A 14,216-nucleotide genomic window follows, 5' to 3' on the forward strand; every position below is an offset into this window, starting at 1 on the left:
CACCTACCTACCTCTCTCCACACACACACACCTACCTACCCCTCTCCACACACACACCTACCTACCCCTCTCCACACACACACCTACCTACCCCTCTCCACACACACACCTACCTACCCCTCTCCACACACACACACCTACCTACCTCTCTCCACACACACACACACACCTACCTACCTCTCTCCACACACACACACACACACCTACCTACCTCTCTCCACACACACACACCTACCTACCTCTCTCCACACACACACCTACCTACCTCTCTCCACACACACACCTCCCTACCTCTCTCCACACACACACCTCCCTACCTCTCTCCACACACACACCTCCCTACCTCTCTCCACACACACACACCTCCCTACCTCTCTCCACACACACACCTCCCTACCTCTCTCCACACACACACACACCTACCTACCTCTCTCCACACACACACACACACACCTACCGACCTCTCTCCACACACACACACACCTACCGACCTCTCTCCACACACACACCTACCTACCTCTGTCCACACACACCCCTACCTACCTCTGTCCACACACACCCCTACCTACCTCTGTCCACACACACCTACCTACCTCTGTCCACACACACCTACCTACCTCTGTCCACACACACCTACCTACCTCTGTCCACACACACCTACCTACCTCTGTCCACACACACCTACCTACCTCTGTCCACACACACCTACCTACCTCTGTCCACACACACCTACCTACCTCTGTCCACACACACCTACCTACCTCTGTCCACACACACCTACCTACCTCTGTCCACACACACCTACCTACCTCTGTCCACACACACCTACCTACCTCTGTCCACACACACCTACCTACCTCTGTCCACACACACCTACATACCTCTGTCCACACACACCTACATACCTCTCCACACACACACCTACATACCTCTCCACACACACACCTACATACCTCTCCACACACACACCTACATACCTCTCCACACACACACCTACCTACCTCTCCACACACACACCTACCTACCTCTCCACACACACACCTACCTACCTCTCCACACACACACCTACCTACCTCTCCACACACACACCTACCTACCTCTCCACACACACACCTACCTACCTCTCCACACACACACCTACCTACCTCTCCACACACACACCTACCTACCTCTCCACACACACACCTACCTACCTCTCTCCACACACACCTACCTACCTCTCCACACACACACCTACCTACCTCTCTCCACACACACCTACCTACCTCTCCACACACACACCTACCTACCTCTCTCCACACACACCTACCTACCTCTCCACACACACACCTACCTACCTCTCCACACACACACCTACCTACCTCTCCACACACACACCTACCCACCTATCTCCAAACACACACCTACCTACCTATCTCCAAACACACACACACACACACACACAACCTCTCTTTACACACACCTTCACACACTCAGAGCAAGATCTGCCTATTATAGATCAGTCAGACACACCAATCACGGTTAATCCAGAACTAGTCTTGCGTAATTGGGGGTCAATAAGAGAAGAGATTAAGAGATGTTAGAACGAGGAGCTCTCTCTGAGTCAGGTTTGTAGGCCTCCAAGCTCGCACACGCTTTTTCAGTTCTGCCCACAAATGTTCTATAGGATTGAGGTCAGGGCTTTGTGATGGCCACTCCAATACCTTGACTTATTTGTCCTTAAGCCATTTTGCCACAACTTTGGAAGTATGCTTGGGGTCATTGTCCATTTGGAAGACCCATTTGCGACCAAGCAATAACTTCTCTGATGCCATGAGATGTTGCTTCAAGATGTTGCTTCAATATATCCACATAGTTGTCCTACCTCATGATTCCATCTATTTTGTGAAGTGCACCAGTCCCTCCTGCAGCAAAGCACCCCCGCAACATGATGCTGCCACCCCCGTGCTTCACGGTTGGGATGGTGTTCTTCGGCTTGCAAGCCTCCCCCTTTTTCCTCCAAACATAACGATGGTCACTATGGCCAAACAGTTCTATTTTTGTTTCATCCGACCAGAGGACATTTCTCCAAAAAGTATGATCTTTGTCCCCATGTGCAGTTGCAAACCGTAGTCTGGCTTTTTTATGGCGGTTTTGGAGCAGTGGTTTCTTCCTTGCTGAGCGGCCTTTCAGGTTATGTCGATATAGGACTCGTTTTACTGTGGATAAAAACTTTTGTACCCATTTCCTCCAGCATCTTCACAAGTCATTTGCTGTTGTTCTGCGATTGATGTGCACTTTTTGCACCAAAGTACATTCATCTCTAGGAGACAGAAAGTGTCTCCTTCCTGAGCGGTATGACGGCTGCGTGGTCCCATGGTGTCAAGGTCTATCATTTTTTCTGCGGTCTTGACTAATTTATTTTAATTTTCCCATGATGTCAAGCAAAGAGGCAATGAGTTGGAAGGTAGGCCTTGAAATACATCCACAGGTACACCTCCAATTGACTCAAATTATGATTTTCTGGAATTCTCCAAGCTGTTTAAAGGCACAGTCAACTTAGTGCATGTAAACTTCTGACCCACTGGAATTGTGATACAGTGAATTATAAGTGAAATAATCTGTCTGTAAACAATTCCTGAAAAATTACTTGTGTCATGCACAAAGTAGATGTCCTAACCAACTTGCCTAAACTATAGTTTGTTAACAAGAAATTTGTGGAGTGGTTGAAAAATGAGTTTTAATGACTCCAACCTAAGTGTATGTAAACTTCCGACTTCAACTGTATATGTTGAAGAGGGTGGGGCTTAAGCTGCATCCCTGTCTCACCCCCCTGTGGCCCTGTGGAAAGAAATGTGTTTTTGCCAATTTTAGCCTCACACTTGTTGTGTACATGGATTATATAAATGTTGTATGTTTTCCCCCCAATACAACTTTCCATCAATTTGTATAGCAGACCCTCATGCACAAAATGAATCAAAAGCTTTTCTGAAATCAACAAAGCATGAGAAGACTCTGCCTTTGTCAATTAGGTTGTGCAGGATGAGTTCCCACTCACCCACACTTACCTGTGGACGTAGTGTTGTTGGTGTATAGAGTGGATGGCCAGCACCATCTCTGCCACATAGAACTTGGACATATCCTCTGGGAGACGGTCCTCAAACTTACTGAGCAGGGTCAAGAGGTCACCGCCCACATAGTAGTCCATCACCAGGTACTGCAGAGACAGGGTTATACTGTGGGTTATACTGTGTACACACACCCGCACACAGAGTATACACAAGTGTGTGTGCGTGTGAAGCTGTTACCAGGAAGTTGTCGTCCTGGAAGGCATAGTGTAGGGTGGTGATCCACTGGCAGTCTCCATTCACCAGAACATTCCTCTCCTCGCGGAAACACGCCGTCTGATGGGCAAACAATGGTATCAACTATAACAAACTCCCACACACACACTCTCAGTAAAAAAACACTTTTAAAAATGCCAATTTCATTCAGGTAAGATTGAACTTAGAATTCTTGATAAATCACCAAAAACCACATATTTGACCCTCCTCTCAGTCACGAAGTCTGCCGTACCCTTAATCTCACTCCAGTAGTCTGTCCCTGGCATACAAACCATCATTCATAGCCCCCCCTCCCTCCCTGCTCGCAACCTCTCACTCACACTCCCTATTAGATGACAAGACTCCCTCCCTGCTCGCAACCGCTCACTCACGCTCCCTATTAGATGACAAGACTCCCTCCCTGATCGCAACCTCTCACTCACGCTCCCTATTAGATGCAGCAATGCTGCAGTGCTGTGCGTAACAGTAGTCTTGTCCAGGGGTACTCAACTACTATCTGAGAGGTCCAGTCCTCCGCTGCTGGTTGGAATACAGTGCTGTGTGTAACAGTAGTCTAGTCCAGGGGTACTCAACTACTATCTGAGAGGTCCAGTGACACAAATTTCCTAGGTGGCAAAGGTCCGGATGAATTTGGTCCTTTATCGGCGCTGTGGTACCTCGTATTTAACAAACAGTCTACGACTTAGGAAACATGTCATATAAAATGTACATTCAAATATATTAAATGAGACTAAGAATTGGAATTATTTACTACTTCTTTTGAATGTAAACACGGGCAACATTGCATTCACATTGCTGAAGAACAAAAGTGGCTGCATGATTGTCTATGCAAAAAGTGCACTGTGAACAACTACACATGGGTCATGAATTATTATTATTTTGTTTATAAAATAACATTTTCTTGAGAACAAAGGACAGGTGTACAGAAAGAATAATCTGAATGCTCTGAACATCACTGTGGGCCGTGTGCAACATCCATGTATCAGTCACTGTGGGCCGTGCAACATTCATGTATCAGTCACTGTGGGCCGTGCAACATCCATGTATCAGTCACTGTGGGCCGTGCAACATTCATGTATCAGTCACTGTGGGCCGTGCAACATCCATGTATCAGTCACTGTGGGCTGTGCAACATTCATGTATCAGTCACTGTGGGCCGTGCAACATTCATGTATCAGTCACTGTGGGCCGTGCAACATCCATGTATCAGTCACTGTGGGCCGTGCAACATCCATGTATCAGTCACTGTGGGCCGTGCAACATCCATGTATCAGTCACAGTGGGCCGTGCAACATTCATGTATCAGTCACTGTGGGCCGTGCAACATTCATGTATCAGTCACTGTGGGCCGTGCAACATCCATGTATCAGTCACTGTGGGCCGTGCAACATTCATGTATCAGTCACTGTGGGCCGTGCAACATTCATGTATCAGTCACTGTGGGCCGTGCAACATCCATGTATCAGTCACTGTGGGCCGTGCAACATCCATGTATCAGTCACTGTGGGCCGTGCAACATCCATGTATCAGTCACTGTGGGCCGTGTGCAACATCCATGTATCAGTCACTGTGGGCCGTGCAACATTCATGTATCAGTCACTGTGGGCCGTGTGCAACATCCATGTATCAGTCACTGTGGGCCGTGCAACATCCATGTATCAGTCACTGTGGGCCGTGCAACATTCATGTATCAGTCACTGTGGGCCGTGCAACATCCATGTATAAGTCACTCTTGACCTTGCCCTGCATTAATGCCCCCTCTTTTACACTGCTGCTACTCTATTATCTATGCATAGTCACTTTAACTCTCCCTACATTTACATATTACCTCGACTAACTGGTGCCCCCGCACATTGACTCTGTACTGGTACCCCCTGTATATAGCCTCCACATTGACTCTGTACTGGTACCCCCTGTATATAGCCTCCACATTGACTCTGTACTGGTACCCCCTGTATATAGCCTCCACATTGACTCTGTACCGGTACCCCCTGTATATAGCCTCCACATTGACTCTGTACCGGTACCCCCTGTATATAGCCTCCACATTGACTCTGTACTGGTACCCCCTGTATATAGCCTCCACATTGACTCTGTACTGGTACCCCCTGTATATAGTCTCCACATTGACTCTGTACCGTAATACCCTGTATATAGTCTCCACATTGACTCTGTACCGTAATACCCTGTATATAGCCTCGCTATTGTTATTTTACTGCTGCTTTAATTATTTGTTACTTTTACATAACACATATTTATTTTTCTTTAAACTGCAGTGTTGGTTATGGGTTTGTAAGTAAGCATTTCACTGTAAAGCTGTTGTATTCGGCGCAGGTGACAAATAAAATTTGATTTGATTTCACGAGAGAAATTACAGAAATGTGTGTTTCCCAAAAACCCAGGCTATCCTCAGTGAAGAATCCATTTCACGTTGTTGGGCTATCAGGGAATTGATAAGGACTTTGGTGGACCTCTCATATTGGGATTTTAGTTGGTTAATCTTGTTTGTTCTCACCTCAGTGTTCAGGGGATACGTCTGATTTAATTTACTATACCTGGTGTGAAAATGGCACTTAGAATTGGCACTTTTCACGAGAGCTATGAACACCCTGCATATCAGGCACATTGGTTTAGTGCGATTTGCGGGGAGAATTAATAAATGCTGTTCCATTGACTAGTCTTTGAACATAGTTTTCAGAGTCAACAAAAAAAAAAAAAAACATTTACAAACCATATTGACAAAGATACTGGTAACTAAGCTCCTCCTGTGATATTTACAGTTGAAACCACAGTCAAATCTTTGTTTCTTTCTGCCTGCTTGTCCCAAGGTTCCGCGGAGGATATTTGGATTAATGTGATTGGTGCGGAGTTAAAGAGGCCACTGCGGCCGGTTGATTATTTAAAAGCTGTCTAAAAATAATGTATTGACTTTTATATAACAAAATGCAATGTTGTCCGGTCCAGATTGACCCTTCTCTGGTCCGGACCGCGATCCGCCAGTTGAGTTCGGCTGGTCTAGCTGTCCGTCCGTCTGTCTATCCAGTCATCTTTAAAGACTGTTTTCCTATTCCGCTGCTGGTTGGAATGCCATGCTGCAGGCAGTGCTGTGTGTACAGTAGAGTCGTAAACACCTCCACTCTGTATTGCCCAGGCTGCACACATACTGAGGGATTGTGGGATGGGGATTACTGACCATTACTGACAAAAGCTCTGGCGACGCGGCGTGCCAGGCCTCAGGCCACTGTCAGAGCCCATTGGGCTAAAACTAGGTCAAGAGGTAGAGAACAGCACAATAAAATAAGATGGCCGCCCTGCCTTGCCCTGAGTCAGTCAGTCTCCACTCTCCAGCTAGAATAACGGTGTACGGTAAACTAAACAGTTCCCCTATATGCTGATCTTGGATCAGCTTCCCCTCCCTCAATACTAATCTTAACCATTAGTTGGGGAAAACACAAAACTGACCCAAGTTCAGCATCTAGGAGCAAATTCACCCAACACCAGAATATGTCCAGAGGCTGACCAGGAATAGATTCAGCTCAATTTCCTTCATCACAGGTCTAGGATCAGTTGTTTAGGATCAATCCTAACCTTAAGCATTTCAGGGATGAATTAATATGTGACCGTGGGTCAGTGGTTAGGGGCAGCGTTGCGGACTATACTCAGGGGCAGTAGTATTATACTAAAGCCAATACTCTAAGGGTAGTCCGCAGTACCGTGAAACCCATTTCCCTTCAAAATGGTTGCAAGGGATGCAACAAAAGAAAACGGATTGCCACAAAGTGCCCAGGTTTTTCAGAAATACAGGTTGGAGGATTCCCGGAACAACAAGCAGGGAATAACAAGCGAGGGAAACGTTATTGGAACCAGGAGCAGGGAATTAATCATCCAACCAGGATTTTTTTTAAGAAAAAAACTTTTTTTAAACTCTGGAACGTCGGGAATGTTTCTGGAACTATGCCTAACCAGGGAATTTGGTCTCGGCTGTATTTAGGTACGTAGGAAATCTCATGAGTGGATAGGTGATCGTGCACGTCTGGGTGAGCGTGGCTAACAACCATTGTCGACCATGCAAATGAAGCCTTGAGCACTTTTTTGGCAGCAAAGTCAGTAGACGGGTATGGTTCTTCTCTACGGCATAGAAATAGAACATCCAACCTTGACTTGAGCAGGAGTGTACGCTCTAGAACTTCTATGTCTTTGTGTCAAATGGTAGATTCTACAGTCCCATTCTGATCCTTACCTCGGCTCTCTTCAACATCTCCCACTTGTTCAGGATCTTCATGGCGTACACGCGTTCCGTGTTTTTCATCTTCACCACCGCAACCTAGAGGGAGAAGGATGGAGGGTGAGATGAAAAAAAGGGAGAGGAAGGAGAAGAGAGATGGAGGGGAGAAGAGAGATGGAGGGGGGGAGAGAGATCATTACACCATTAAAATGCAGCGTAATTAAGAGAGCTGGGAATTGCTGACTTTTCCTTATTGATGTTTCTATCCCCCTCCTACTAGCCTAGTTACCGTAAGCCTGCAGCAGTCCACCCTAGGACCCGCTGCTTTCTATGATAGTGGATGAGTCTCACTTAGCACCTCGTCAAAAGTATAGGGTGCCGTTTGGGACGTGGGGCAGTGTTGTGATCCTTAACCTCATGTACATACATCAACATCCAGCATGTATTGGGTGAATACAGGACGTGTGTTCATTACTTACCAAACGGATGAAAACAGACTGAAACAGGAAGAGACTTAACATTAAGTGGACTGTGTAATAAGTAACACTCATTTTGGGTTTTCTGTTGCAAAACTTTTTTTTTTATATATATATAAAAAAATGTGTAATTGCGTGCTCTAAGGAACATGACCCTCTGTTCCCCTAGATTATTTTCAAAGCGGGGTGCAATTACGCCTCAAATCAACATCCAAAATGTTGAAGTCAAATAATTTTAGATGAGGGGGGGGGGATGAGCTTATTGGGAGGGCCCACCACCCTATTTGAACAATGGTAGGGGAAACACTGTAGTACGCTGGCTTGTGATTCTGGTCAGTAAAATAGTTCTGGGCCTAGACATGAATATGGAGAGCCGTCACTGAGCTATGATTACAATGCATTACAAACTAAGGCTTTTCGATGCACATTCAAAACCGTACACGTATTTCTTAGAGGCCAAATACAGCTAAGCCAGCAGTAACGGTGCTTCAGACACACCCCAGGACAGGGCTTAGTGAAAGGGATAATCCCCCCAGAACCACTCATTCCTATAATTTACTGTGAAATACCACTAATATGTGAGAACAATACTGCCCTACCAAGCAAAACAAAAGACAGTAACTGCTCATTGCGTGGAACTGAGGAAAAACAGCTTTAATTTACCTTGGTTTCATAGTAACTTTATACAGTTACTGCTAACATGACCACCATTCTCTCCAAAACACAATAGAGGCAGGATACTTGTACATGATTAAGCATGTATTTAATGAACTCATTTTCAATCAAATGAGCAGTTACTGCCTTTTTGCTTGGTAGGGCAGAATAGTTGTTGTGAACAAATGTTTCATTTTGTCTTATAAGCAAATCGACAATTCAATGCTTTCTCTATGGGCTTGGCTGGCTGACTAGCAAACGTAGCTACACACAATAATACCAAAGTCAATATCACAGCATGTGAAGTAGGCACCATGCAACTGCACCATGCAATGCACCCGGGACTGAAGAGGCAGACAAATTACACATTTCTCGAAGGTAGGAATACCGCAAAAAAATATGATCAATGGCTCAATCGAGAGAAGTCAACGTCACCCAGTATTGTAATCTGATAGACTTTTTCACCATCTAAAAGTCACATTCCTATGAACTTCCAGTGTAGTGAGAGAGACTATCACAGTGCAACGACATACCGGCCAAATTTCTGCCTGCACGAACGAATGGCAATAGCTCAGAAACACGTGAAATGACGCAGGAATCGATAGATCACTCAGAGATGCACAAAAACAAATCTAACATTCAAAATGGGTGAATCTTTCCTTTAATGAGAAAATATTTTCCAGGGCAACTGAGGCACTAACACATAATAAGGCAAAGGATCACGTGTGTGTGTGTGTGTGTGTGTGTGTGTGTGTGTGTGTTTGCTGAACCTTGGCTTACTCCACACCACAAGTGACATGGTGTGTGTATACCTAAGTGAACTGCCAGAGAGGAGGTGCGTCAGAGGGACACACCTGACTGGTCTGGAGGCCGGTATGCTGCCAAAGCAGGCCAGGAGACCAGACAATCACACACACACACACACACACACACACACACACACACACACACACACACACACACACGGGCAGGCAGACATACACACAACCGGGCAGGTACACAAGCGCACACACAAAAATCACACACTTGGACAGAAAGATCCCCCATCCACACGATATTTCTCATCTCCAGACCTGTGTTCAAATATTACTGGAAATATTTTATCTGTGCTTGATTGAGCGTACCTGGCTTAATGAACCAATAGATTAATTAAAAAAGTCACAAAACTGACCAATCTGGTAGACTCAGACTTCAAATGTTATTTTAACCCAGATCTGTCTCACAATAACATCAAGATACCACATAGCCAGGAGTCAGTCAATGTAAACAGATCAAAACCACAGCCAGTAGTCAGTCAATGTAAACAGATCAAAACCACATAGCCAGTACAGTATCAGTCAACATAAACCGATCAAAACCACATTGCCAGTAGTCAGTCAACGTAAACGGATCAAAACCACATTGTCAGTCAACATAAACAGATCAAAACCACGTAGCCAGTACAGTAGTCAGTCAACGTAAACAGATCAAAACCACATAGCCAGTACAGTATCAGTCAACATAAACCGATCAAAACCACGTAGCCAGTACAGTAGTCAGTCAACGTAAACAGATCAAAACCACATAGCCAGTACAATATCAGTCAACGTAAACAGATCAAAACCACGTAGCCAGTACAGTAGTCAGTCAACGTAAACAGATCAAAACCACATAGCCCGTACAATATCAGTCAACGTAAACAGATCAAAACCACGTAGCCAGTACAGTAGTCAGTCAACGTAAACAGATCAAAACCACATAGCCCGTACAGTATCAGTCAACGTAAACAGATCAAAACCACATAGCCAGTACAGTAGTCAGTCAACGTAAACAGATCAAAACCACATAGCCCGTACAGTATCAGTCAACGTAAACAGATCAAAACCACATAGCCAGTACAGTAGTCAGTCAACGTAAACAGATCAAAACCACATAGCCAGTACAGTAGTCAGTCAACGTAAACAGATCAAAACCACATAGCCAGTACAGTAGTCAGTCAACGTAAACAGATCAAAACCACATAGCCAGTACAGTAGTCAGTCAACGTAAACAGATCAAAACCACATAGCCAGTACAGTAGTCAGTCAACGTAAACAGATCAAAACCACATAGCCAGTACAGTAGTCAGTCAACGTAAACAGATCAAAACCACATTGCCAGTAGTCAGTCAACGTAAACAGATCAAAACCACATTGCCAGTAGTCAGTCAACGTAAACAGATCAAAACCACATAGCCAGTACAGTAGTCAGTCAACATAAACCGATCAAAACCACATAGCCAGTACAGTATCAGTCAACGTAAACAGATCAAAACCACATTGCCAGTAGTCAGTCAACGTAAACAGATCAAAACCACATAGCCAGTCAATGTAAACAGATCAGATAAGAAGCGAAGAGGAAAGAGAGGACAGAATATACATTCACACAAACATAAACAAACACAGAGTACAAGATATACTAACTAGCAAACTCACACAATCAGGTTAGGATACAACACAGGGACATATAGGTTGTATACACTGAGTGTATACAGGACTGGTTAGAACACAGTGATAAGCCACACACTCGGCACTCTTTATCACTCCTCCCGACCACACCAGATAACTGACCTCTGACCTAGAAAAACAAACCCAACCCTTGGTGCTCTGAATCCTTATCCCCCCCCCTCCCTCTTGTCCTATTTCCTCCTCTCCTTTTTTAGACACAGATTTAGACGGAGGCAGTCAGGCTGACCTGATTCTACAGCAGGAGGGAGATGGTGGGAGGCGTGCATTGGCGGGGCCTCTCTCACACACACACACACACACACACACATCACTGGAGCTCTTTGACATTTTGCCTGAGAGCTTGTCAAGCGCACACACACCCACACAGCCACCGTGGACATGGTCACACTTCCAGGGTACATTGTGTATTCAAAAGATTCAGGATGTAAACTCGTATATGGAAGGACATGCGTCGCTACATATCGAGAGAGAAAAGCTGTGTGTTGAGATCAAGGAGTAAGAGACTTGACGGAGGCCTGTCAATACATTCTAATAGAATTCGCATCAAGTCCGTCAATGATTAACTGGGTGGAAGCTGAGGGGAGCGGAGAGCCTCAATTGGGTCTGGTGTCAATGATTGACTGGGTGGAAGCTGAGGGGAGAGGAGAGCCTCAATTGGGTTTGGTGTCAATGATTGACTGGGTGGAAGCTGAGGGGAGAGGAGAGCTTCCATTGGGTTTGGTGTCAATGATTGACTGGGTGGAAGCTGAGGGGAGGGGAGAGCTTCCATTGGGTTTGGTGTCAATGATTGACTGGGTGGAAGCTGAGGGGAGAGCTTCCATTGGGTCTGGTGTCAATGATTGACTGGGTGGAAGGAAAGGGGAGCAGAGGGTCTTGCTGCCTGGGTTACTAATTGACTAGAGGGTACAGAATCCCTCTGTGCCCTCCAGCTATAGGGCTTGAGCTTTGGAGTATTTGGGTACGAGGTTCTCTCCTGTGTTAGCAGCAGCAGGGTGAATGTGTGCGTGTGTGGTGGGGCTGGAAGAGTGCACTGCAATAGTGTTGTGTTTACAGCGCATTCGGGAAGTATTCAGACCTCTTGACTTTTCCCACTTTTTGTTACGTTACAGCCTTATTCCAAAATGGATTCAATCGTTTTTTTCCACCTGATCAATCTACACACAATACCCCATAATGACATCACAATTAGAGGTCGACCGATTATGATTTTTCAACGCCGATACCGATTATTGGAGAACCAAATAAAGCGGATACCGATTAATCAGACTTTTTTTTTTTTTGTAATAATGATAATTACAACAATACTGAATAAACACTTATTTTAACTTAATATAATACATAAATAAAACTATTTAGCCTCAAATAAATAATGAAACATGTTCAATTTGGTTTAAATAATGCAAAAACAAAGTGTTGGAGAAGAAAGTAAAAGTGCAATATGTGCCATGTAAGAAAGCTAACGTTTAAGTTCCTTGCTCAGAACATGAGAACATATGTAAGTTGTTGGTGCCTTTTAACATGAGTCTTCAATATTCCCAGGTAAGAAGTTTTAGGTTGTAGTTATTATAGGAATTATCGGACTATTTCTCTCTATACCATTTGTATTTCATTAACCTTTGACTATTGGATGTTCTTATAGGCACTTTAGTATTGCCAGTGTAAAAGTATAACTTCCGTCCCTCTCCTCGCCGCTACCTGGACTCGAACCAGGAACACATCGACAACAGCCACCCTCGAAGCAGCGTTACCCATGCAGAGCAAGGGGAACAACTACTCCAAGTCTCAGAGCGAGTGACGTTTGAAACGCTATTAGCGCGCACTCCGCTAACTAGCTAGCCATTTCACATCGGTTACACCAGCCTAATCTCGGGAGTTGATAGGCTTGAAGTCATAAACAGCGCAATGCTTGAAGCATTGCAAAGAGCTACTGGCAAAACGCACGAAAGTGCTGTTTGAATGAATGCTTACGAGCCTGCTGGTGCCTACCATCGCTCAGTCAGACTGCTCTATCAAATCATAGACTTAATTATAACATAACACAACACACGGAAATACGAGCCATAGGTCATTAATATGGTCGAATCCGGAAACTAAAATTTCGAAAACAAAGCGTTTATTCTTTCAGTGAAATACAGAACCTTTCCGTATTTTATCTAAATGATGGCATCCATAAGTCTAAATATTGCTGTTACATTGCACAACCTTCAATGTTATGGCATAATTACGTAAAATTCTGGCAAATTAGTTCGCAATGAGCCAGGCGGCCCAAACTGTTGCATATACCCTGACTCTGCGTGCAATGAATGCAAGAGAAGTGACAATTTCACCTGGTTAATATTGCCTACTAACCTGGATTTCTTTTAGCTAAATATGCAGGTTTAAAAATATAAAAATATTCTGTGTATTGATTTTAAGAAAGGCATTGATGTTTATGGTTAGGTACACATTGGAGCAAGGACAGTCCTTTTTCGCGAATGCGCACCACATCGATTATATGCAACGCTAGACAAACTAGTAATATCATCATCCATGTGTAGTTCTAACTAGTGATTATGATTGATTGATTGTTTTTTATAAGATAAGTTTAATGCTAGCTAGCTACTTACCTTGGCTTCTTACTGCATTCACGTAACAGTCAGGCTTCTTGTGAGGCAGGTGGTTAGAGCGTTGGACTAATTAACCGTAAGGTTGCAAGATTGAATCCCTGAGCTGACAAGGTAAAAAATCTGTCGTTCTGCCCCTGAACAAGGCAGTTAACCCACCGTATCTTGGCCGTCATTGAAAATAAGAATATGTTCTTAACTGACTTGCCTAGTTAAATAAAGATTAAATAAATGTGTAAAAAAAAAAATATATATGTTTTTTTTATTTTTTTTATTTTTTTATTTATTTATTTATTTTTATTTTTTTAAATCGGCCAAAAATCGGCCATTTCGATTAAATCGGTCGACCTCTAATCACAATACCCCATAATGACATCACAATACCCCACAATTACAAAAAAATTTTTTTTAAAAATGCAAAAATATATCAACGGAAATATTACATTTAC

The 14,216-nt window shown here is 44.2% G+C and overlaps 1 protein-coding gene across 4 annotated transcripts in view; it reads right to left on the reverse strand.

The window, feature by feature from the left end:
* The window catches only part of LOC139414922 (serine/threonine-protein kinase MRCK beta-like), a 114,350-nt gene that overhangs the window by 63,005 nt on the left and 37,129 nt on the right, over window positions 1-14,216 (reverse strand). For all 4 annotated transcript variants that reach the window (XM_071162552.1, XM_071162550.1, XM_071162551.1 and 1 more), the window contains exons 3-5: window positions 7,564-7,647; window positions 3,288-3,383; window positions 3,048-3,196 (exon numbers count right to left, since the gene is read on the reverse strand). In XM_071162552.1, coding sequence (XP_071018653.1) covers window positions 3,048-3,196; window positions 3,288-3,383; window positions 7,564-7,647 — 329 coding nt within the window. The remainder of the gene's footprint in view (window positions 1-3,047; window positions 3,197-3,287; window positions 3,384-7,563; window positions 7,648-14,216) is intronic.

The sequence above is a fragment of the Oncorhynchus clarkii genome, chromosome 8, assembly GCF_045791955.1.
Source record: "Oncorhynchus clarkii lewisi isolate Uvic-CL-2024 chromosome 8, UVic_Ocla_1.0, whole genome shotgun sequence".
In the NCBI taxonomy this organism is placed as follows: Eukaryota; Metazoa; Chordata; class Actinopteri; order Salmoniformes; family Salmonidae; genus Oncorhynchus; species Oncorhynchus clarkii.